The sequence below is a fragment of the Salmo salar genome, chromosome 08 (assembly GCF_965601325.2).
Source record: "Salmo salar chromosome 08, fSalSal1, whole genome shotgun sequence".
NCBI classification, from domain to species: Eukaryota; Metazoa; Chordata; class Actinopteri; order Salmoniformes; family Salmonidae; genus Salmo; species Salmo salar.
The window spans coordinates 26,883,821-26,907,335 of NC_138298.1; the positions used below are offsets into that span (position 1 = coordinate 26,883,821).

Sequence of the window (23,515 nt, forward strand, 5' to 3'; positions counted from 1 at the left end):
AGGACGAATTGAGGCTGTTCTGAGGGCGAAAGGGAGGGGTGCAACTCAATATTAGGAAGGTGTTCCTAACGTTTGGTATACTGAGTGTATAATACAGTATGTATTTGCTGTCAAAGGGCTATTTTGGTGGTACTGCAGTAACTAAAACGGTACACAGGAGGTCTATTCAGTGGTGTTACTGTACTATCCAACAGCTTGAGCTAGACGTTTCCTGTACACACAGATCCAGGACCAGCTTGCCCTGCTCCAGTCCTAACCCTGACCATCATGAGGGAAACCGTCAAACTGACCATACAGTAGATCATTGTTATCCTACTACTAATCTCTACACAGCAGTGCTCTTCCTCTCTTTCCTGTCTCTGATGAGCAAAGCCGACGGTGGCGAAACCCACAGGTCCACTCAGGGCGTTGTCCTGGATACACATGTACACATCCTTGAGTTTTGACACGCACAAACAACATCTCTGCTATTGTCTCTCTCTCTCACACACACACACACACACACACACACACACACACACACACACACACACACACACACACACACACAGGGCAGTGGTGTGAAAAGGAAAGAGCCATAGGCCCTTCCTACTGATAGGGAAGCATGTTTTGATTAAGTACTGGAAAAAATAAAAAGGAGGGGAAGAGGAGGAGGGAGGAGGATGTGTTAGTTCCCACCAAGCCCTCCCCTAAGCTGGACAACAGCCCAGAGGTTACCAGACCTGGGTCAAATTAAACTACAGCATTAGGCTCCGTGGGTCATTGACAGACATTGTACCAGACATTGGTCAAATGAATATGTCAGAAAGTATTAGCGCTGTGCGTGTGATTCATCTTGTGTGGGCGCTAAATCCAAACGCAGCTCAAGTATTTGAAGGTATCTGGAATGGCCTTTATGATCCAGGTTCCTGTTCAATAGCAGCTAGTAGAAGCCATTTGAAACGGAGTGAAACGGGAAAGTACTTAATTAACTTGTACCATAAGACTAAGAATTTAGTTTCCGTGTTTACATTTTTTTTTATTTAACCTTTATTTAACTAGGCACGTGTCGCCACATGTGTTGTTACGTTGTGGCCCACTGAACATGGCCCAGGTCTGCTCTGAGGTGTAAGACTAGCCATGTATCCAGATAGTTCATATCATGTTATTAGACAGTGCTGTTAGCGTCACCGCAGTTTATTATGTTAAGGAGACGCGGCCCAGTCACTACATGGTATTCAGCAACACTACAGGGGCCAGCCAATAGGAACATAACCCCTGTCTCTGTGAAAGACCAACCCTGTTCTATTTCAGAACCTTTGACTGGAGGTCACAAACCTCATTCACCTCAGAGAGAGAGATTTGTCTAAAACTTGCTGATATGTCTGTATATGTCCATCAGTGTCACCCTACAGTATGTCCACTTACTTTGTGCTGATATGTCTGTATATGTCCATCAGTGTCACCCTACAGTATGTCCACTTACTTTGTGCTGATATGGGCACTTCTCTATACGTCTCTCTGTATGTACGCAGTGCCAGGGGGGTTCGCTCTCTCTCTCCCTGTCTCTCTGTCTCTCTCTGTCTCTCCCTGTCTCTCTCCCTGTCTCTCTCTCTCTCTCTCTCTCTCTGTCTCTCTCTGTCTCTCTCTCTCTCTCTGTCTCTCTCTGTCTCTCTCTCTCTCTCTCTGTCTCTCTCTCTCTCTCTCTGTCTCTCTCTGTCTCTCTCTCTCTCCCTGTCTCTCTGTCTCTCTCTCTCTCCTATTCATCCTTCCTCTGCTAGCTCAGCTGTCACTAGATAAATAAATATGTATCTTCTAGTAGGGCATGTTTATACACACACACATCCTGACTAGTGGTTTATGTGTTCTGCAGATGCTGAGAAAGCTTTGATCTTAAAGGCACAACTGATCCTAAATCAGCATTCTTATAAATACTGCCCCTGATCTTTTGAATTGATATGATACTGATATCTTATGTTAGAATTTTCAGTGTACTGACATATTGATATTATGGACATTGATTCATACACTGATAGACGTGAATACTTCTCCCAATACCTGAAACTGATGAACCCTGTTGGTCCTTTCCTACATTTCCCAGGTATCCCCAAGCCGCGTGTCACAGACAGACCCTCGGGATTGCCTGGGCCTACTGTGGTGACCTCTAACCCAAAGCCATCCGTCAACCAGGGGTCAGGTGCTGCTCGGCCTTCGGCTGCCGCCGCCGCGTCCAAACTGCCCGTGAAGAACCTACCCACAAGCCTTAGCTCCTCTTCTCTGGGCAGCGCCGCCAGTGAGAGTAATGGATCTTCAGCAGCCCCCAGCAAACGTGAGACTGTGTGTTGTGTATGTGTGTGCGTATTGAGTTATTCTTCCTACATTACGGCACCACAAAAGGCCTTCACACAAACACACAGCACACTCAGTGTGCAAGCAGTGGGTTTCATTGGTGTGGTCTTCCGGTTGCTGGTGATTCACATCCTCCTCTTGCCACTAGCTCTCTCAGACACACACACACTCTCTCTTCTGACCTCCCGTGACAATTCCATCAGTCTCCCCTGCCATTTGACTCTGAAGAGAATGTCCATGTGGCATTCCTGCTTTCGCCATCGAGGTCAGAGTTCACATCTGCCCAGGCTCTCTCTCTGTGTGTGTGTGTGTGTGTGTGTGTGTGTGTGTGTGTGTGTGTGTGTGTGATCAGAGAGGCGGACAGGGTACTCTCCTGTCTGGATTACATCTGGTCCTCTCTATATCTACTGTAGCTGGTGGAGGAGGGTGGTGGTTGTGTGTTGGGGAAGATGGAGGTGTGAGTGGAGGAGGGTGAAAGCTGACTCTTACTCACACACATGTATTTAACTCATTTCAGGGAGTAAATATTCGTTTCCAGAAAGTCTACATGCTTATAGTAGAGACCTGCTGTCAGGACTGATGTAATGTCCCTAGAGGTGTTAATCAGCTCCACCAGAGTGTTGGATTGCTACCCTGAACCACTCAATACTGGATCATGTACAGCTGCTGTATCTCAGTTTATCAGGAAATCTATATGGAAATGAACACCCAACACGTTGAGAGTGAGGTTTCTATTACTATCTAATAGTTTCTATTGGTTTAATGTGATAAGTCTGAATAATACTATCAACAGCATCACATGACCTCCCTGTGTGACTTGGTCTAAATGGGGATAGGTGGTCAGTGGTTGTCTTTGTTCACTACAGTACAGCCACCACTCTGTTGAAGAGAAAGAGGAGGGGAATGGGGAGGAGGGGAAAGGGGGGATGACAGAGAGATGAAGACATGGATGAGACCTGCTGTAGGAATTTCTTTGAAACCTGGAATTCCTTTCGTGACAGAACAGTAGAGAAAAGAGAGAAACACCTTTCTTCCTTCCTTCTCGCTCTCCTCTCCATCGCTCTCCTCTCCATCGCTCTCCTCTCCATCGCTCTCCTCTCCATCGCTCTCCTCTCCATCCCTCTCCTGGCTCTCCTCTCCATCCCTCTCCTGGCTCTCCTCTCCATCCCTCTCCTGGCTCTCCTCTCCATCACTCTCCTGGCTCTCCTCTCCATCCCTCTCCTGGCTCTCCTCTCCATCCCTCTCCTGGCTCTCCTCTCCATCCCTCTCCTGGCTCTCCTCTCCATCCCTCTCCTGGCTCTCCTCTCCATCCCTCTCCTGGCTCTCCTCTCCATCCCTCTCCTGGCTCTCCTCTCCATCACTCTCCTGGCTCTCCTCTCCATCCCTCTCCTGGCTCTCCTCTCCATCCCTCTCCTGGCTCTCCTCTCCATCCCTCTCCTGGCTCTCCTCTCCATCCCTCTCCTGGCTCTCCTCTCCATCACTCTCCTGGCTCTCCTCTCCATCCCTCTCCTGGCTCTCCTCTCCATCACTCTCCTGGCTCTCCTCTCCATCCCTCTCCTGGCTCTCCTCTCCATCCCTCTCCTGGCTCTCCTCTCCATCACTCTCCTGGCTCTCCTCTCCATCCCTCTCCTGGCTCTCCTCTCCATCCCTCTCCTGGCTCTCCTCTCCATCACTCTCCTGGCTCTCCTCTCCATCCCTCTCCTGGCTCTCCTCTCCATCCCTCTCCTGGCTCTCCTCTCCATCCCTCTCCTGGCTCTCCTCTCCATCCCTCTCCTGGCTCTCCTCTCCATCCCTCTCCTGGCTCTCCTCTCCATCGCTCTCCTCTCCATCCCTCTCCTGGCTCTCCTCTCCATCACTCTCCATCGCTCTCCTCTCCATTGCTCTCCTCTCCATCACTCTCCTGGCTTTCATGCACTCTCTCACTCTTCTCACACTCGCTCTCTCTCCACACATGCACACTTTCGCACGCTCTCTCTCTCTCTCTCTCTCGCTCTCACACTCACTGCAATGACTCAGCGCCGAGGTAGAAGACCTATGGCTACTGTTGGATGAGCAGGTTGTCATGGTGATCGGATGACGACCAAGATACTGTTGCTATGGCGACGCACCGCCTCTGTTTACAGAGGAACTAATCACACACACACACAGTGATCACTCAAATCAATCTACCATTGCGCCTTAACTACATCAACATACTCGTTTCCCGTTGCTCTAATTGTGCTACAGGCGGCTGTCGCTAATGCAGATAATATTGTTTATGCAGCGTTTTGAGACATTTGTAATCGGTAGTCTGATGATTGTAATCATGTAGATAATTAGGACCAGAGATTATTCCCCTTTTTGGTAGGTAATTGGTGTTATGTGCATTTAGCTTAACGAGGGGAATTATGCCATGTAAACAGCGTTCTTTCTTTCTTACGTTTGGGCTGTGAGAGGTTCGCTATGTGCCCACACACGCTTCTTCACAACGGAGACCATTTCAGTTTTGATACAGTAGAACTATCGTCTTTCAGTATTGAAGTATGGAGCGCCGTTTGGGTCTTTCCGTGTCAAAAAAGATGCACGTCAAATAACACTTCTATTATAGAATGTTGTGTGTGCTGAAGTTGCACGTGCGAGCCAATCATCTTTGGGTATTGAACAGCTCAACTAAACCCAATGTAGTTGAGTGAGGTTTGAATGAGTTTCAGTCTATATCCATGTGGTTCATAGACCAATCTTTGTATTAGTTCATTCTTAATTCTAGTATTAACTGATCATCCCTGTCTTTCTCTGTCCTAGTCCCAGCTCCAGTGGTGGGGGGCTGTAAGCCAGATGAGAGGCCCAGCCAGCCTACAGCTCCAGGGGGAAGCCAGGGGTCGATTAAGGCCCCCACCACTACCAGGCCACTGGGGTTCCGAACCAGAGCCCCCTCACTACCAGGGAGAAGCACTGCAACAGGTGAACACACACACACACACACACACACACACGATACTTTCACATATCCTTGGTGTATGCTTACTTTCACTCACTAACCTTTTGATTTTGAAGCCTATCACTTTAATTCTGATGGTCTAAGCATAGTTAGCATTTAAACATGTGCAGACGTGTCTAAACATGCTCACCATCACTAGCCAGTTTCACTAATGAGTCAGTTTCCCTCTCTGTGATGCGTTTCTCTGATCAGGATCAGATGGACTAGTCTTATTTAACCCAGTTTCCCTCTCTGTGATGTGTTTCTCTGATCAGGATCAGATGGACTAGTCTTATTTAACCCAGTTTCCCTCTCTGTGATGTGTTTCTCTGATCAGGATCAGATGGACTAGTCTTATTTAACCCAGTTTCCCTCTCTGTGATGCGTTTCTCTGATCAGGATCAGATGGACTAGTCTTATTTAACCCAGTTTCCCTCTCTGTGATGCGTTTCTCTGATCAGGATCAGATGGACTAGTCTTATTTAACCCAGTTTCCCTCTCTGTGATGTGTTTCTCTGATCAGGATCAGATGGACTAGTCTTATTTAACCCAGTTTCCCTCTCTGTGATGTGTTTCTCTGATCAGGATCAGATGGACTAGTCTTATTTAACCCAGTTTCCCTCTCTGTGATGCGTTTCTCTGATCAGGATCAGATGGACTAGTCTTATTTAACCCAGTTTCCCTCTCTGTGATGCGTTTCTCTGATCAGGATCAGATGGACTAGTCTTATTTAACCCAGTTTCCCTCTCTGTGATGCGTTTCTCTGATCAGGATCAGATGGACTAGTCTTATTTAACCCAGTTTCCCTCTCTGTGATGCGTTTCTCTGATCAGGATCAGATGGACTAGTCTTATTTAACCCAGTTTCCCTCTCTGTGATGCGTTTCTCTGATCAGGATCAGATGGACTAGTCTTATTTAACCCAGTTTCCCTCTCTGTGATGCGTTTCTCTGATCAGGATCAGATGGACTAGTCTTATTTAACCCAGTTTCCCTCTCTGTGATGCGTTTCTCTGATCAGGATCAGATGGACTAGTCTTATTTAACCCAGTTTCCCTCTCTGTGATGCGTTTCTCTGATCAGGATCAGATGGACTAGTCTTATTTAACCCAGTTTCCCTCTCTGTGATGCGTTTCTCTGATCAGGATCAGATGGACTAGTCTTATTTAACCCAGTTTCCCTCTCTGTGATGCGTTTCTCTGATCAGGATCAGATGGACTAGTCTTATTTAACCCAGTTTCCCTCTCTGTGATGCGTTTCTCTGATCAGGATCAGATGGACTAGTCTTATTTAACCCAGTTTCCCTCTCTGTGATGTGTTTCTCTGATCAGGATCAGATGAACTAGTCTTATTTAACCCAGTTTCCCTCTCTGTGATGCGTTTCTCTGATCAGGATCAGATGGACTAGTCTTATTTAACCCAGTTTCCCTCTCTGTGATGCGTTTCTCTGATCAGGATCAGATGGACTAGTCTTATTTAACCCAGTTTCCCTCTCTGTGATGCGTTTCTCTGATCAGGATCAGATGGACTAGTCTTATTTAACCCAGTTTCCCTCTCTGTGATGCGTTTCTCTGATCAGGATCAGATGGACTAGTCTTATTTAACCCAGTTTCCCTCTCTGTGATGCGTTTCTCTGATCAGGATCAGATGGACTAGTCTTATTTAACCCAGTTTCCCTCTCTGTGATGCGTTTCTCTGATCAGGATCAGATGGACTAGTCTTATTTAACCCAGTTTCCCTCTCTGTGATGCGTTTCTCTGATCAGGATCAGATGGACTAGTCTTATTTAACCCAGTTTCCCTCTCTGTGATGCGTTTCTCTGATCAGGATCAGATGGACTAGTCTTATTTAACCCAGTTTCCCTCTCTGTGATGCGTTTCTCTGATCAGGATCAGATGGACTAGTCTTATTTAACCCAGTTTCCCTCTCTGTGATGCGTTTCTCTGATCAGGATCAGATGGACTAGTCTTATTTAACCCAGTTTCCCTCTCTGTGATGCGTTTCTCTGATCAGGATCAGATGGACTAGTCTTATTTAACCCAGTTTCCCTCTCTGTGATGCGTTTCTCTGATCAGGATCAGATGGACTAGTCTTATTTAACCCAGTTTCCCTCTCTGTGATGCGTTTCTCTGATCAGGATCAGATGGACTAGTCTTATTTAACCCAGTTTCCCTCTCTGTGATGCGTTTCTCTGATCAGGATCAGATGGACTAGTCTTATTTAACCCAGTTTCCCTCTCTGTGATGCGTTTCTCTGATCAGGATCAGATGGACTAGTCTTATTTAACCCAGTTTCCCTCTCTGTGATGCGTTTCTCTGATCAGGATCAGATGGACTAGTCTTATTTAACCCAGATGATGATGATGTCTCCTCTGGTGCTTTTGATTTGCACACCACACCCTCTCCTTAACTTGAATATCTTTTAGCTAAAATATGGATATATTTGTATTCAAATGTGTTGGTTTCTTCTGATTAGACCCAATGTGTTGTTCCAACAGAACCACATAGATTGGAATATTACAGAACCAGGATTGTATTATCAACCAACCTCAGTCCCTGTGTGTGTCAGTGATTATACGACGGGTGGGTCTAATCCCAACCTCAGTCCCTGTGTGTGTCAATGATTATACAATGGGTGGGTCTAATCCCAACCTCAGTCCCTGTGTGTGTCAGTGATTATACGACGGGTGGGTCTAATCCCAACCTCAGTCCCTGTGTGTGTCAGTGATTATACGACGGGTGGGTCTAATCCCAACCTCAGTCCCTGTGTGTGTCAATGATTATACAATGGGTGGGTCTAATCCCAACCTCAGTCCCTGTGTGTGTCAATGATTATACAACGGGTGGGTCTAATCCCAACCTCAGTCCCTGTGTGTGTCAATGATTATACAACGGGTGGGTCTAATCCCAACCTCAGTCCCTGTGTGTGTCAATGATTATACAACGGGTGGGTCTAATCCCAACCTCAGTCCCTGTGTGTGTCAATGATTATACGACGGGTGGGTCTAATCCCAACCTCAGTCCCTGTGTGTGTCAATGATTATACAACGGGTGGGTCTAATCCCAAACTCAGTCCCTGTGTGTGTCAGTGATTATACAACGGGTGGGTCTAATCCCAACCTCAGTCCCTGTGTGTGTCAATGATTATACAACGGGTGGGTCTAATCCCAACCTCAGTCCCTGTGTGTGTCAATGATTATACAACGGGTGGGTCTAATCCCAACCTCAGTCCCTGTGTGTGTCAATGATTATACAACGGGTGGGTCTAATCCCAACCTCAGTCCGTGTGTGTGTCAATGATTATACAACGGGTGGGTCTAATCCCAACCTCAGTCCCTGTGTGTGTCAATGATTATACAACGGGTGGGTCTAATCCCAACCTCAGTCCCTGTGTGTGTCAGTGATTATACGACGGGTGGGTCTAATCCCAACCTCAGTCCCTGTGTGTGTCAATGATTATACAACGGGTGGGTCTAATCCCAACCTCAGTCCCTGTGTGTGTCAATGATTATACAACGGGTGGGTCTAATCCCAACCTCAGTCCCTGTGTGTGTCAGTGATTATACAACGGGTGGGTCTAATACTGAATGATGATTGGTTCATTTATAAACTTTATCTCCACTATACTGTGTGTCAATGAATATAGCGCTCCCTCATATTGGTTAGATAGAATCTCTGTTTATTTCTATGGCCTCTGGAAGGGCCCACAGGATATGAGTAATATTATCTTGGGGTAGATGGAGTACAGTACATCTGCTGTAGAGACGTCATGTTGCCATGGCAGCAGTGACCACTGACAGTTAATGGATACAGTAGTCGGTATGCTAGTTGATTTTCCCAGTGGATTTCTGCTGGGTTGAAGTGTAAACATATGAGCACCAATATGTTTTATTCCATTGTATCTAGGTCAGTCTGATTTTCTCATAGGTTTCAATTTTCTTAATTCAACTATACCGTTGACTCACACACACTCTCTCTTTCTCTCACACACACACTGCAATGACTCACCGCCGAGGTAGAATACTTTATTCCCACAAATATCTAGACCTTTTGTCCCACTATATTGTAAAATACCAAACCATATAAAGGGGGATTCCTAGTCAGTTGTATAACTGAATGTATTCAACTGAAATGTGTCTTCCGCATTTAACCCAACCCCTCTGAATCAGAGAGGTGCAGGGGGCTGCCTTAATCCACATCCACGTGTTTGGCACCCGGGGAACAGTGGGTTAACTGCCTTGCTCAGGGGCAGAACGACAGATTTTTACCTTGTGAGCTCGGGGATTCAATCCAGCAACCTTTCTTTTACTGGCCCAACGCTCCAACCACTAGGCTACCTGCATATCAACAGACTAGCTGATTTGTGATTATCTAACTGTATCTAATTTCTAAAATAATGTTTTAACATAATCGTTTTCCAACCCTGTGGCTCAAATGACCCATCATCCTCCGATTCCCATTGAGTAGGGCCCAGTTATCTATCTGGATTTCCTCAATCGGATAGGATTCAATGCGTAGAAATATAATTAATAGAATGGGAGTCCTCATTCAAGTCAATGATTCTTCTGTTCTATTAATTCTATTTCTATGGATTTAATCCTATCCAATAGAGGAAATCAATTAAACTTTTTGATAAACTGGGCCCAGGTGATTATGAGGTGTTTATTATCCACCCTCAGCTTGACCCTGTAGTAGGTGGACACAGGGGCTTGTACCCTGTAGTAGGTGGACACAGGGGCTTGTACCCTGTAGTGGGTGGACACAGGGGCTTGTACCCTGTAGTAGGTGGACACAGGGGCTTGTACCCTGTAGTGGGTGGACACAGGGGCTTGTACCCTGTAGTAGGTGGACACAGAGGCTAAATCTCTGAGCTCTCCTTCAAGACCCAAGCTCCACTACTACACAGATACTACTTCCTAAAACCACACTAGCCCTATAACCTGGTAGTCTCTGCTACAAGGCTACAGTTAGGTTTAGTCTGACTGTTGACAAGGTGTTTCACTATTTCTCTACCATAGGGCTGAAGACTCCAGCGGTGACCAGCCAGGTAGCAGGCAAGCAGGCCCAGAACCCCCTTCAGAGGGCCGGATCGGCCAGATTCAACCGCCCCACAGCTGCTGCCACAGGTAGAGTTCTGTTTGAACGTTTTGGTGTTGGGTTTTGTTCCTGGGTTCAGTCTGCTAGTGTTTAGTGTTTTTATACGTAACGGTTAGGGTTGCTTAGAAGGCACTAGAGCCAAGGATCTTGAAGTATATTTAAGCAATAAGGCCCAAGGGGGTGCTGTATATGGCCAATATACCACGGTGGAGTGTCTGGACACAGCCCTTAGCCGTGGTATATTAGCCATATATCACAAACCCCTGACGTGCCGTATTGCTGTTATAAACTGGTTACCAACGTAATTAGAACCGTAAAAATAACTGTTTTATCTTATCCGTTGTATACGCTCGAGCATTCAGGGCTGGAACCACCCAGTTTATAATTTAGTATAGTGTCTCTGAAAAAGAGACTTGAGAGCAATATGATTCTCACCCATACAGGTGTCATGGTTATTGTTGAATTGTGAGCAAACCTCCACACACCAGTTATACTTTAGCACCCACACCACAGGAGAGTGTAGGCCCCCAGTTACCATGGTAGCGCTCCAGCGTCATCACACACTGGATTTGTGTAAAACTAGACTTGGAACATTCCCGGCCTCAACCGGTTAGGGTTTTCAGCCTTGCATTTTCCTTAAATGTCAGAAGGATCCATGACAGCTTATTTAGAAAAAGAATTGCGTCCGAATGGCCTCAATATACAGTATGAAAGTGACGCATCATTTTCCAGGAAGTAGCCTTGAAGTTTTTTTACTTTAGTTTTTTAAGTTTTGTAAGCTTTTTAAATGGTCTTCAATGGGCAAAAATTGAGCGCAATGTTCTTTAGTGTAAAAACGTCATAACAGGCATCTGGCAGAAGTAAATTCATCCACAAACACAGCTATAATTGTATATACAGTACTGGTCAAAAGTTTGGACACACCTACTCATTCAAGGGTTTTTCTTTATTTGTACTATTTTATACATTGTAGAATAAAAGTAAAGACATCAAAACGATGAAATTACACATATGGAATCATGTAGTAACCAACATTTTTGGAACAAATTTATATTAGATACTTCAAAGTAGCCACACTTTGCCTTGATGACAGCTTTGCACACTCTTGGCATTCTCTCAACCAGCATCACCTGGAATGCTTTTGCAATAGTTTTGAAGGAGTTTCCACATATGTTGAGCACTTGTTGGCTGCTTTTCCTTCACTCTGTGTCTAACTCATCCCAAACCATCTCAATTGGGTTGAGGTTGGGAGATTATGGAGGCCAGGTCAACTGATGCAGCACTCCATCACTCTCCTTCTTGGTCAAATAGCCCTTACACAGCCTGGAGGTGTGTTGGGTCATTGTCCTGTTGAAAAACAAATGATAGTCCCACTAAGCGCAAAACAGATGGGATGGCATATCGCTGCAGAAAGCTGTGGTAGCCATGCTGGTTAAGTGTGCCTTGATTTCTAAATAAATCACAGACGGTGTCACCAGCAAAGCACCATCACACCTCCTCCTTCATGGTGGGAACCACACATGCGGAGATCATCCGTTCACCTACTCTGCATCTCAAAAAGACATGGCAGTTGAAACCAAAAATCTCCCATTTAGACTCATCAGACCAAAGGACAAATTTCCACCAGTCTAATGTCCATTGCTCATGTTTCTTGGCCCAAGCAAGTCTCTTCTTCTCTTCCTTTAGTAGTAGTTTCTTTGCAGCAATTGGACCATGAAAGCTTGATTCACACAGTCTCCTCTGAACAGTTGATGTTGAGATGTGTCTGTTACTTGAACTCTGTGAAGCATTTATTTGGGCTGCCATTTCTGAGGCTAGTAACTCTAGTAACTCTTATCCTCTGCAGCAGAGGTAACTCCTGGGTCTTCCTTTCCTGTGGCGGTCCTCATGAGAGCCAGTTTCATCATAGCGCTTGATGGTTTTTGCGACTGCACTTGACGAAAATCTCAAAGTTCTTGACATTTTCCGCATTGACTGAACTTCATATCTTAAAGTAATGATGGACTGTCGTTTCTCTTTGCCTATTTGAGCTGTTCTTGCCATAATATATACTTGTTCTTTTACCAGACAGGGCTATCTTCTGTATACCACCCCTACCTTGTCACCACACAACTGATTGGCTCAAATGGATTAAGAAGGAAAGAAATTATACAAATGAACTTTTAACACAGTACAGCTGTTTAATTGAAACACATTCCAGGTGACTACCTCATGAAGCTGGTTGAGAGAATGCCAAGCGTGTGCAAAGCTGTCAACAAGGCAAAGGGTGGCTACTTTGAAGAATCTCAAGTATAAAATATATTTTTTTTGTTAAAAACTCTACAGGACCGGATATCTTAAATTACCTAGTTTTCATGAATTTGATGATATAATCGTCAAGCTAGCCCATTCAAAAGATTAGGAGACAGGAACAGGAAGTATGACGTGCACTTCCCTTGACCAGTGTTGTCAAAAGTGTTGCAATGTTGTTATATCACAGATGGCTGACTGAATAATTCTAGCTCAATATACAGTATAATCCAAAAGTGTTTCAATAACTATGAACTAACTTTTACCCTCATTTCATTTCACTGAAGTTTTAAGCAGTGGTGTGAAGTACTTATGTAAAAAGAACTTTCAAGTATTACTTAAGAATATTTTTGGTACCTGTACTTTATGGTTAAGCTTTTTGAAAACTATTACTTTTACTTCACTACATTTCTAAAGAAAATAATGTACTTTTTACTCCATGCAGTTTCCCTGACACCCAAAAGTACTTGGTACATTTTGAATGCTTAGCAGGACAGGAAAATAGTCCAATTCACACACTTATCAAGAGAACATCCCTGGTCATCCCTAATACCTGATCTGGCGGATTCACTAAACACAAATGCTTTGTTTGTAAATTGCTATCAGTAAAAAAAAAAATAGAAAAAAGAAGATGGTGCCGCTGGGTTTGCTTAATATATGGAATTTGAAATGATTTATACTTTTACTTTTGATACTTAAGTACATTTGAGCAATAACATTTACATATGATACTTAAGTATATTTAAAACCAAATACATTTAGACTTTTACTCAAGTAGCATTTTACATGGTGACTTTCACTTTTACTTGAGGCATTTTCTATTAAGGTATCTCTACTTTTACTCAAGTATGACAATTGGATACTTTTTCCACCACTGATTTTAAGTCACTGGTTTTAAGTCACTGTTAAAACACAGTTGTGGACGTCTATAGCCTAATTGGGGAGATAAGAGGGAGGAAATTATAAATAGAAGAATGTAAAAACGTGTTAGCGATTTGGAAAGCATTCCCATGTGTGTGGATCATTAGGAGCGTTTGGGTTGTGCGTTCTGGCTGACTAGCTCGGAGCTCACAAGCTCGTGACAAGGGTAAACAAACACACAAAGAATGGCGTCCCGACCACTTCCTGTCATTATAGAGATACAGGGCACTGATGGAAATAACTTGGAGTGAAACTAGGCTAAACTGTTGCCTCTGTCACACACAGACCCTGTGTGCACGCATGGTAAAACAGCACCGTTGGATCCAGGCTCGTCACAGATGACGGACGGCCACGTCAGCAGTGCCCTGGCGTCGCTTCAAATACTTCTCTCACCTTTGACTGTGCGTTGTTGTGGACATGTGTGCTCTAATGTGACGATGCCCATCTGTTTTAACTGGCAGGTTGGCACCGTGTGGTGAGTCAGGAGAAGAATAGGGCGGTCGTTTGTTGAGTCCAATGTAATGTGTTGACACTAGGGCCATTCGTCCTGCGGTCTCTACTGTTGGCAACAATGCCACTACTAAGGACATGTGCTCCTATCAACAGGTCTCAGATGAGTTTTTGTTGCTCAGCTCATAAGAGTTGAGGTTAGATTTGGGTTTGCGATTGCTGATCCCAAATCAGTCTTTTAAAAAGCAGAAAGTACCGTGTTTTTAGTTAACATATTTAGGCCATCTCACAGAGGCTTTGAAGTGTGGATGTGTTCCTGGAGGCCTGGTCAAGCATGGGTCTGTGGTTAGTCCCTTCCCCCAGCCTGGGCTGGTCTTGATTGGGCTAGGCCTCGGCGCCTGGATGCCTCTCTGCTGCGGTTGCGTCAGGAACTCCCACTGGGGGTTTGTGGGGAGCCACCAGTTGCAGACATGCTGTCACCCCCATCGGCATACCACCACACACACACAGTATTGCACACATAAACAGTATATACACACACACACAAAACAATGGCTTTACAGGCCAGCGGTTACAATGGCTGTTGAAGCTGTCTGGCAAGATGCCTGTTTTCAGTTGTTTTATAAGAGACTTTATTCATTCTGTTGCCCGCTGCCTAAGTTTAGATATTGGAGCAGTGCAGCGCTGCTATGGGACTATTTATACTTCAGGGCTGAGTTGTCTTGCCTCGTAGCTCAGGACATATTTCTCAAGTGGGGCTCTTACATGAAGTGACCACTTGGAGATTCTTTGAGTCTCATTCGTCAAACTAAAATACTGTTTTTGTTAGTTCTGTCACATTGTTGGATACAGGACCATGCATTTCAGGGGTGTCATTTTAGCGAAACGTAGGGTATGGCAAAGTGACAAGGAGTTGAAGCTTATTTACTGCCTTCCCTTCCGCTCCGAGGCGTCTGTATGGTCCTAAAGTCAGACTGCTCAGAGGTGGCACCACAGGTCCCAGAGTGGTGTGGTACGTCGTTTTTCCTGATCTGGTAGCCTAACCAGGTAAAACTCTGGACCTTTTACAGTATGACGTGATTAATATGATGTAAAAAGGATTCATATGGGCTATGATGGGACCAGAGTATTTCTAATCAGGTCACGGGGTTTTAAAACATTCCTGGAAAACTCCTGGCCTTGAGGAGGATGAAAACCCTGTCAAACTTCAGCAACTTTGTACTTGTTCATATGAATTATATTTTAAAGCAGAACTATGTTGGTTTCCTATACACAGACACAGAGAAGCGACATGATTGGACAATACAACTCACAGGGCTGAGCTTGCTTCATGCAGGTTGCGTATTGTCTGCCCTATGCAACTGTAGGCCTAATTACAAATCAGTCTGTCGGCTATTGTGTTTATTGACTCATTCCAGTTAATCATTTTGGATTGGAAAAAGTCTAGATAGCCTAGTCAGACCAATTTTGAATATAAACCAAATTTGATCCCATTCACATTTCCTCACGAACAAATGGGCTATAAATACACAACGTTACCGCTTCGTTTACCCTGGCCAGAGGAACGGGGTGCATAGTAGGCTAGACTATGCAGCTGTTGTTGTTAGTAGCCTAGTCTACAGTTGATCCGACTGGAAAAGAGTCTCATTTCCATGCAATACAGCATGTCAGATGGCTGGTGTTTAGGCTGCTACATTTATGTAACCGTTTTTGCTTGTGTGGGAAGTGATGTGTTATCTCGCGTACTAAATACCAGAGGAAAGTAGAGAGAGCCCCTTGAGCTTTGTGCGCTGTGCTCGGCCCGTGCGACCTGCAATTTCTGTGAATCTGATTGGTCGAGACACGCAAAGCGCTGTAGCTGAACTCCGATATGAAGGACAGAGAAATTGTGCGTTGAGTTGAGAAATCATGAGGCAAATGGGTCTAAAAAACAGCACTTTGCTATTAAACTATACTGAACAAACATATAAACGCAACATGTTGTTTTGGTCCCATGAGCTGAAATTAAAGATCCCAGAAATGTTCCATATTCACAAAAGCAAAGCTTATTTCTCTCCAATTGTTTGCACAAATGTGTTTACATCCCTGTTTGTGAGCATTTCTCCTTTGCCAAGATAATCCATCCACCTGACAGGTGTGGCATATCAAGAAGCTGATTTAAAAAGCATGATCATTACACATCTGCACCTTGTGCTGGGGACAATAAAAGGCCACTCTAAAATGTGCAGTTTTGTTACAACACAATGCCACAGATGTCTCAAGTTTTGAGGGAGCGTGCAATTGGCATGCTGACTGCAGGAATGTCCACCAGAGCAGATAATTGAATGTTAATTTCTCTACCATAAGCCTCCTCCAACGTCGTTTTAGAGAATTTGGCAGTACTTCCAACCGGACTAAAAACCGCAGACCACGTGTAACCACGCATGTTGCGTTCATATTTTTGTTCAGTATAAATCAAAAGTGGCGCTGCCACACCTGATTTGAAAATGAAATGCCGCTTTGCCACAGATTTTCCGGCGGCCCTGAGACCACTAATACTCACTCACTCACTCACTCACTCACTCACTCACACATATCACTCACTCACTCACACATATCACTCACTTACTCACTCACACATATCACACACACACATCACACAGATTTCTCTCTGGAGTGACCTTGTCCCTGTAAACTACAGCTGCCTCGGAGGAGAGGAGAGAGGGATGTGGAGGGGAGGGGAGAGATGGAGAGGGGTGTTATGAACCCATTAACTAGCCTACTAATATTGTTGCATTGGATAAGTCTTGGGGTCTTTGGCCTAGTTACATAGTTACATGGTCTGTAACCTGACTCGTTATGTCTAGGGGTCTTAGGCCTAGTTACATGGTCTGTAACCTGACTCGTTATGTCTAGGGGTCTTAGGCCTAGTTACATGGTCTGTAACCTGACTCGTTATGTCTAGGGGTCTTAGGCCTAGTTACATAGTTACATGGTCTGTAACCTGACTCGTTATGTCTAGGGGTCTTAGGCCTAGTTACATAGTTACATGGTCTGTAACCTGACTCGTTATGTCTAGGGGTCTTAGGCCTAGTTACATAGTTACATGGTCTGTAACCTGACTCGTTATGTCTAGGGGTCTTAGGCCTAGTTACATGGTCTGTAACCTGACTCGTTATGTCTAGGGGTCTTTGGCCTAGTTACATAGTTACATGGTCTGTAACCTGACTCGTTATGTCTAGGGGTCTTAGGCCTAGTTACATAGTTACATGGTCTGTAACCTGACTCGTTATGTCTAGGGGTCTTAGGCCTAGTTACATAGTTACATGGTCTGTAACCTGACTCGTTATGTCTAGGGGTCTTAGGCCTAGTTACATGGTCTGTAACCTGACTCGTTATGTCTAGGGGTCTTAGGCCTAGTTACATGGTCTGTAACCTGACTCGTTATGTCTAGGGGTCTTTGGCCTAGTTACATAGTTACATGGTCTGTAACCTGACTCGTTATGTCTAGGGGTCTTTGGCCTAGTTACATAGTTACATGGTCTGTAACCTGAATGAATGTGTGCATTTGTGAGAAATCAGCGTATGCATCTAGATGTTGAATGTACTGTGCCCAGGGAGAGCAACCTTACCTTGGTCCAGGGCCAGCTCTGTCTCTCTTGACCTCTGGGTCAGCCAGTCCAAGCAAATTATTATTTCTTCAGATGGTGCTGAAACTTAAATATGTACAAAAAGGAAAACACTGAGGGCTTCCCAAACTAAAGACTCAAAAAACAAATGAAAGCCCTCAACAAAACGAGTAGGTTCCCCAAGCTGCCACTGTGACATCACCTTAATTGTCAGCACCTGATGTGCTTATCAAGCCCTGGCTCAGCACCTAGACCTGGTTGCTGCCCCCTGGTGGTGGAGTGTGAAAGTATATCCTGGAGAGTGTGTTTGTCTATGTCCTAACACTAACCTTCCCCTCCACATCATAACAGGGGGAGGAGGAGGAAGTGCCATCATGTGACTGACACCCCCTGACTCACATTTGATCGTATGCCCCATTCAGTACCACACCCTACAATGTGCTCCAATGCATATCTTGTCAACTATCTATTAGCATGAATTAAATTCATAAACCCCCAACAGAATGTCAGTCGCGTTGAATCCCAGCCATCTCTAAGGTCCAGTGTTTATCTGTGCCTCATCATCCATACCCCCTGTGGTGTGTATTCCATGCTGATTCTCCAGACAGTGAAAAGAGCAGCTGAACGATGGAAATGGACAGCCATTCACAGGCTGCCTGTACAGCCACCCCGTAGAACAGTGTCACTCATCAATATTCTGAGGCGTGTGGGTGTGTTTGTGTGTGTGTTTGTTTTATGTGTGACAAATGCATCCTTTCAGACGCCATCCCAGTGAATAGGCTTAACACAGCACCTGCCACAGAGGGAGAGATGGAGATAGAAGGAATAGAAAGAGAGAGAGGGGTGGAGAGAGGGTGATGGAGCGGGAGAGAGAGAGTGACGGAGCGGGAGAGAGAGGAGTGATGGAGAGGGGTGGGGCCTCCTGCTTTCAAGGATCCACATTTTTCTTCTCTCCTTTATCTCTGCTCTCCCATCAGTTGGAACCTCGGTATGAACCATCTGCATCCTCCCACCTTCTCTTCTCCTTTTCATCCCTCCATCCATCCTCCCCCTCACATCTTCACCCTGGGAGTGAAGGAGAGCGAGAGAGAGATATTATTCTCAGTTCCCGCCCAGTTGCCGCTCTGCGCATACTCCTCCCTCCTTCCCTCCTCCCTCCCTCCCTCCCTCCCTAGCAGCATCTCTCTGTGTGTTTTCTTTACAGTACTATCGAAAGAACCAGTGTGAGATACACAGAGATGCAGAGGCTGGGCTTTGTCAAACCGTGTGTGTGTGAGAGAGAACCTCTAACGCCTATTGGTCCCAAACGCTGCAGTGTGTGTGTGTTGCAGTGTCTGTGTCTGCGGTAGTGTGTGTGTGTGAGGCATCACTAGGGGACATAGCATGCTACCGCTGATCCTCTGAAGAAGAGGAGATAATCTTCATCATCGTCGTTTCTGCCTACATTTCCTCCTTTCTCTCTGAGGATTCTACTACAGACTAGACCTGGACTATCTCTCCATACTGTTACTGCTTCTACTGCAGGTGGCAGAAAAACAATGCTATTTTTGGCGCCATTTTCTCTTGTTTTCCATTGGCCGGGAGTACAGCTCGAGTGTATTTTTTTCCCCTACGCTCCCGCACTCATTCACAGCTCCTGTAGCTCTCTCTCTCTATCTGGGAGTGGTGTAGCTCTCTCTCTCTATCTGGGAGTGGCATAGCTCTCTCGCTCTATCTGAGAGTGGTATAGCTCTCTCCCTCTATCTGGGAGTGGCATAGCTCTCTCGCTCTATCTGAGAGTGGTGTAGCTCTCTCTCTCCCTCTATCTGAGAGTGGTGTAGCTCTCTCTCTCCCTCTATCTGAGAGTGGTGTAGCTCTCTCTCTCCCTCTATCTGAGAGTGGTGTAGCTCTCTCTCTCCCTCTATCTGAGAGTGGTGTAGCTCTCTCTCTCCCTCTATCTGAGAGTGGTGTAGCTCTCTCTCTCCCTCTATCTGAGAGTGGTGTAGCTCTCTCTCTCCCTCTATCTGAGAGTGGTGTAGCTCTCTCCCTCCCTCTATCTGGGAGTGGTGTAGCTCTCTCCCTCTATCTGGGAGTGGTGTAGCTCTCTCTCTCTCTCCCTCTATCTGGGAGTGGTGTAGCTCTCTCTCTCTCTCCCTCTATCTGGGAGTGGTGTAGCTCTCTCCCTCCCTCTATCTGGGAGTGGTGTAGCTCTCTCTCTCTATCTGGGAGTGGTGTAGCTCTCTCTCTCTATCTGGGAGTGGTGTAGCTCTCTCCCTCTATCTGGGAGTGGCGTAGCTCTCTCTCTCTATCTGGGAGTGGCATAGCTCTCTCCCTCTATCTGGGAGTGGTGTAGCTCTCTCTCTCCCTCTATCTGGGAGTGGTGTAGCTCTCTCTCTCCCTCTATCTGGGAGTGGTGTAGCTCTCTCTCTCCCTCTATCTGGGAGTGGTGTAGCTCTCTCTCTCCCTCTATCTGGGAGTGGTGTAGCTCTCTCTCTCCCTCTATCTGGGAGTGGTGTAGCTCTCTCCCTCCCTCTATCTGGGAGTGGTGTAGCTCTCTCCCTCCCTCTATCTGGGAGTGGTGTAGCTCTCTCTCTCTATCTGGGAGTGGTGTAGCTCTCTCTCTCTATCTGGGAGTGGTGTAGCTCTCTCTCTGTATCTGGGAGTGGTGTAGCTCTCTCTCTCTATCTGGGAGTGGTGTAGCTGCGCTTTTGGATTTTTTTTGGAGTATCTACCTAGAGACTAACCTAGTCTGGAGGAGTATCTACCTAGAGACTAACCTAGTCTGGAGGAGTATCTACCTAGAGACTAACCTAGTCTGGAGGAGTATCTACCTAGAGACTAACCTAGTCTGGAGGAGTATCTACCTAGAGACTAACCTAGTCTGGAGGAGTATCTACCTAGAGACTAACCTAGTCTGGAGGAGTATCTACCTAGAGACTAACCTAGTCTGGAGGAGGATCTACCTAGAGACTAACCTAGTCTGGAGGAGGATCTACCTAGAGACTAACCTAGTCTGGAGGAGGATCTACCTAGAGACTAACCTAGTCTGGAGGAGGATCTACCTAGAGACTAACCTAGTCTGGAGGAGTATCTACCTAGAGACTAACCTAGTCTGGAGGAGGATCTACCTAGAGACTAACCTAGTCTGGAGGAGTATCTACCTAGAGACTAACCTAGTCTGGAGGAGTATCTACCTAGAGACTAACCTAGTCTGGAGGAGGATCTACCTAGAGACTAACCTAGTCTGGAGGAGTATCTACCTAGAGACTAACCTAGTCTGGAGGAGTATCTACCTAGAGACTAACCTAGTCTGGAGGAGTATCTACCTAGACTAGAGACAGTGGATTTATTTTTCTCTTTCCCTCTCGTTGTTCCCTCCTTTTTTCTTTACGTCTATACTAGAGGAATCTCTCACCAGAGACATGTTATGGTCTCCTAGACTCTCTCTGTCTAACTTCCATGTGAAGTTGACAGCCAAAGGATTGTTCCGGAATCTCCAACTCCTCTCGGGATGCAAGAAGACCACTGTGGTGTTCCATGCAGGTCTGAGACACACACACACACACACACACACACACCTCATCACTCCATCCATCGTACCCCTCCTCCGTCATCTTATCTCCCACGTTCCCTATTTCCTCCCCCGCGCCGCGGCAGCCATTGTTGCCTTGCAGTCCTTCTTTACCAGGGGGTTCTCTCACTATTGTGTATAGCCGCCATGTATACAATAGAGATGCCACTCTCTCTGTGTGTGTATTTGTGTGTGTGTGTGTGTGTGTGTGTGTGTGTGTTTTCTACACTAGTGGCTCCACCATAGCGTGGTGAATAGCCGGCAAGGCAGAGGGCTCCTTCTAACCGTGACTCCCATGGTACCCAGACACACAGCCTCATCTGGCTCCTAGTAGCCTGACCATCTTTCTGTCATTAAACCACTATGTTAAGGCTGTCAGGAACAGGCCTTTTCTTTGTGTTCTGTGGCATTGTATCTATTGAAAAGCAGCACTATGGGCTGGCATGCTGGTTTTGTGTCAATCACGAGCTTGACTCCTCCCTCTATCTGTTTCAGTGGTTATACAGTTGTTTTTTCTTGCTATTTAGTCTTTGGCATTTTGTCTGTTGAAACCTGTACTTTAGCCTGACCTGCTGTTTTTGTATTCAAACTAGACTGCACATATCTGGCTGCGTACCCATTTTTGTTATTAAATGGTTATATCTATACCGGCTAGAATAATAATATTTGCCGAGCAGTGAAACGGAGTGTGTAATAGTAAAAGTGTAATATGACGTGTTGTTTTGTATCCAGGCTCAGGCTGCACGTGTCTGTCTGAGGGCGGCCTCCATCTTAGTGGTTTAGAGACCCACTTCTCTGCTGTGAGAGAAATGTAGGTTACAGCAGGCTTTAGTCACTGCCTGCTCTGCGGCAAGGTTGCCCATTCGTGCAAGAGCTAACCTCTACGTTTTTTTCAACGTTCGCCTGATGAGGGAATTTTCTGGGGACAGAATATCCCAAAGGAGGGACTAGGGAGAGATGTTCCCTTTCTGAAATCTGTCTGGTGTACTGGAGAGTTTAGTGGTATTTTGGTAACGATAAGATTATACATTCTCTAAAGGAATGTATATATTCTCTAATGAATTCAGCCAGCCATGCCTTCTGGTTCTCATATTTATGTGGCATATTTTGTGATGAACAGATATCAAATCTATTTTATTTTTATACCAGGCAACCTGTTTTTAGGGATGTAGGCTAATTTAAAACAGGTCAGTAAGCATTTCTGTACAGGCATACTGCTGGGCAGACCCAATCAGTGGAGCACTATAAGGACCCCAGTTCAGTGTTGCTAGGCACACATGTGCTAATGACACCCCATGTTCTCTCACTCACTCCACACACCGACCACAGGAGGTTGGTGGCACCTTAATTGGGGAGGACGGGCTTGTGGTCACGGCTGGTGCCGAATAGGTGGAATGGCATCAAATACATAAAACACGTGGTTTGATGCCATTCCATTGGCTCCGTTCCAGCCATTATTATGAGCCCTCCTCCCCTCAGCAGCCTCCGCTGACATCGATCTCCATGTGTTGCCATGGATACAGCCGGGCTGGGAGTTCAGTCGCCTCGTTAGGCGAGCGACGCGATCTACGAGGCCCCAGTTATTGCAGTTAATGAACTTTGACTGGACTGCAGGTGGGCCAGGGGTCCTTCTAGATTTTCTAGGAGTCTGTAGCCGTGTCACCGGGGACGTGTTCACTTGCGTCTGCATCTCAACTGACACCCTGTTCCCAATATAGGGACCTGGTCAGAAACAGTGCACTATATGGGGTACAGGGTGGTATATGAGACGTTCACGGCCTTATTGGTGGCTTGCTTTATTTACAATGTGTCTTACACTTCAGTTCTAATCATACTTATATTCCATAGTCACCTCAAGGTTGTCAAAGAGAGAACGTCTAGTACTGAGATAACCGCCGGTTAAGATGTTCTGTGAAGCCCATTATAGACCAGGCTAGCACAGACTCTCGCCCTCCTGCCTATGGCCCAGCAAGCTTTTACATGGGTGCATCCAATGCTGCTTAACGCCACATGTTCTAAGTACTGTACATCAAAATCCTCGTGTGACAAATCTGCTGCAGATGCAGTTTGAGGATTAATGCCGTCAGATTCGCACTTTTCATTTTTCCAGATTTGATGTTTCATCTGAGCACGGCAGGGGGCATCTTTAATCCCGCCCAGATTAAGACTACGGGATACCTTTTGTGTGTGTGTGTGTGCGTGTGTGTGTGCACAAGTGACGGGGACTGTTTACTGCCACTGGCTGGCACATCAAACCCTTTCTGAAACGTATTCCCCACCGAGCTGAAACCAGGTTGGTGTTTGCGGCTACTGTAGTTT

General features: G+C 45.8%; 1 protein-coding gene across 3 annotated transcripts in view; it reads left to right on the forward strand.

Moving 5' to 3' along the window:
- mtus1b (microtubule associated tumor suppressor 1b) overlaps positions 1–23,515 on the forward strand; it is a 96,238-nt gene that overhangs the window by 45,707 nt on the left and 27,016 nt on the right. For all 3 annotated transcript variants that reach the window (XM_045722932.2, XM_045722931.2, XM_045722929.2), the window contains 3 exons: positions 2,081–2,308; positions 5,110–5,268; positions 10,300–10,407. In XM_045722932.2, coding sequence (XP_045578888.2) covers positions 2,081–2,308; positions 5,110–5,268; positions 10,300–10,407 — 495 coding nt within the window. The remainder of the gene's footprint in view (positions 1–2,080; positions 2,309–5,109; positions 5,269–10,299; positions 10,408–23,515) is intronic.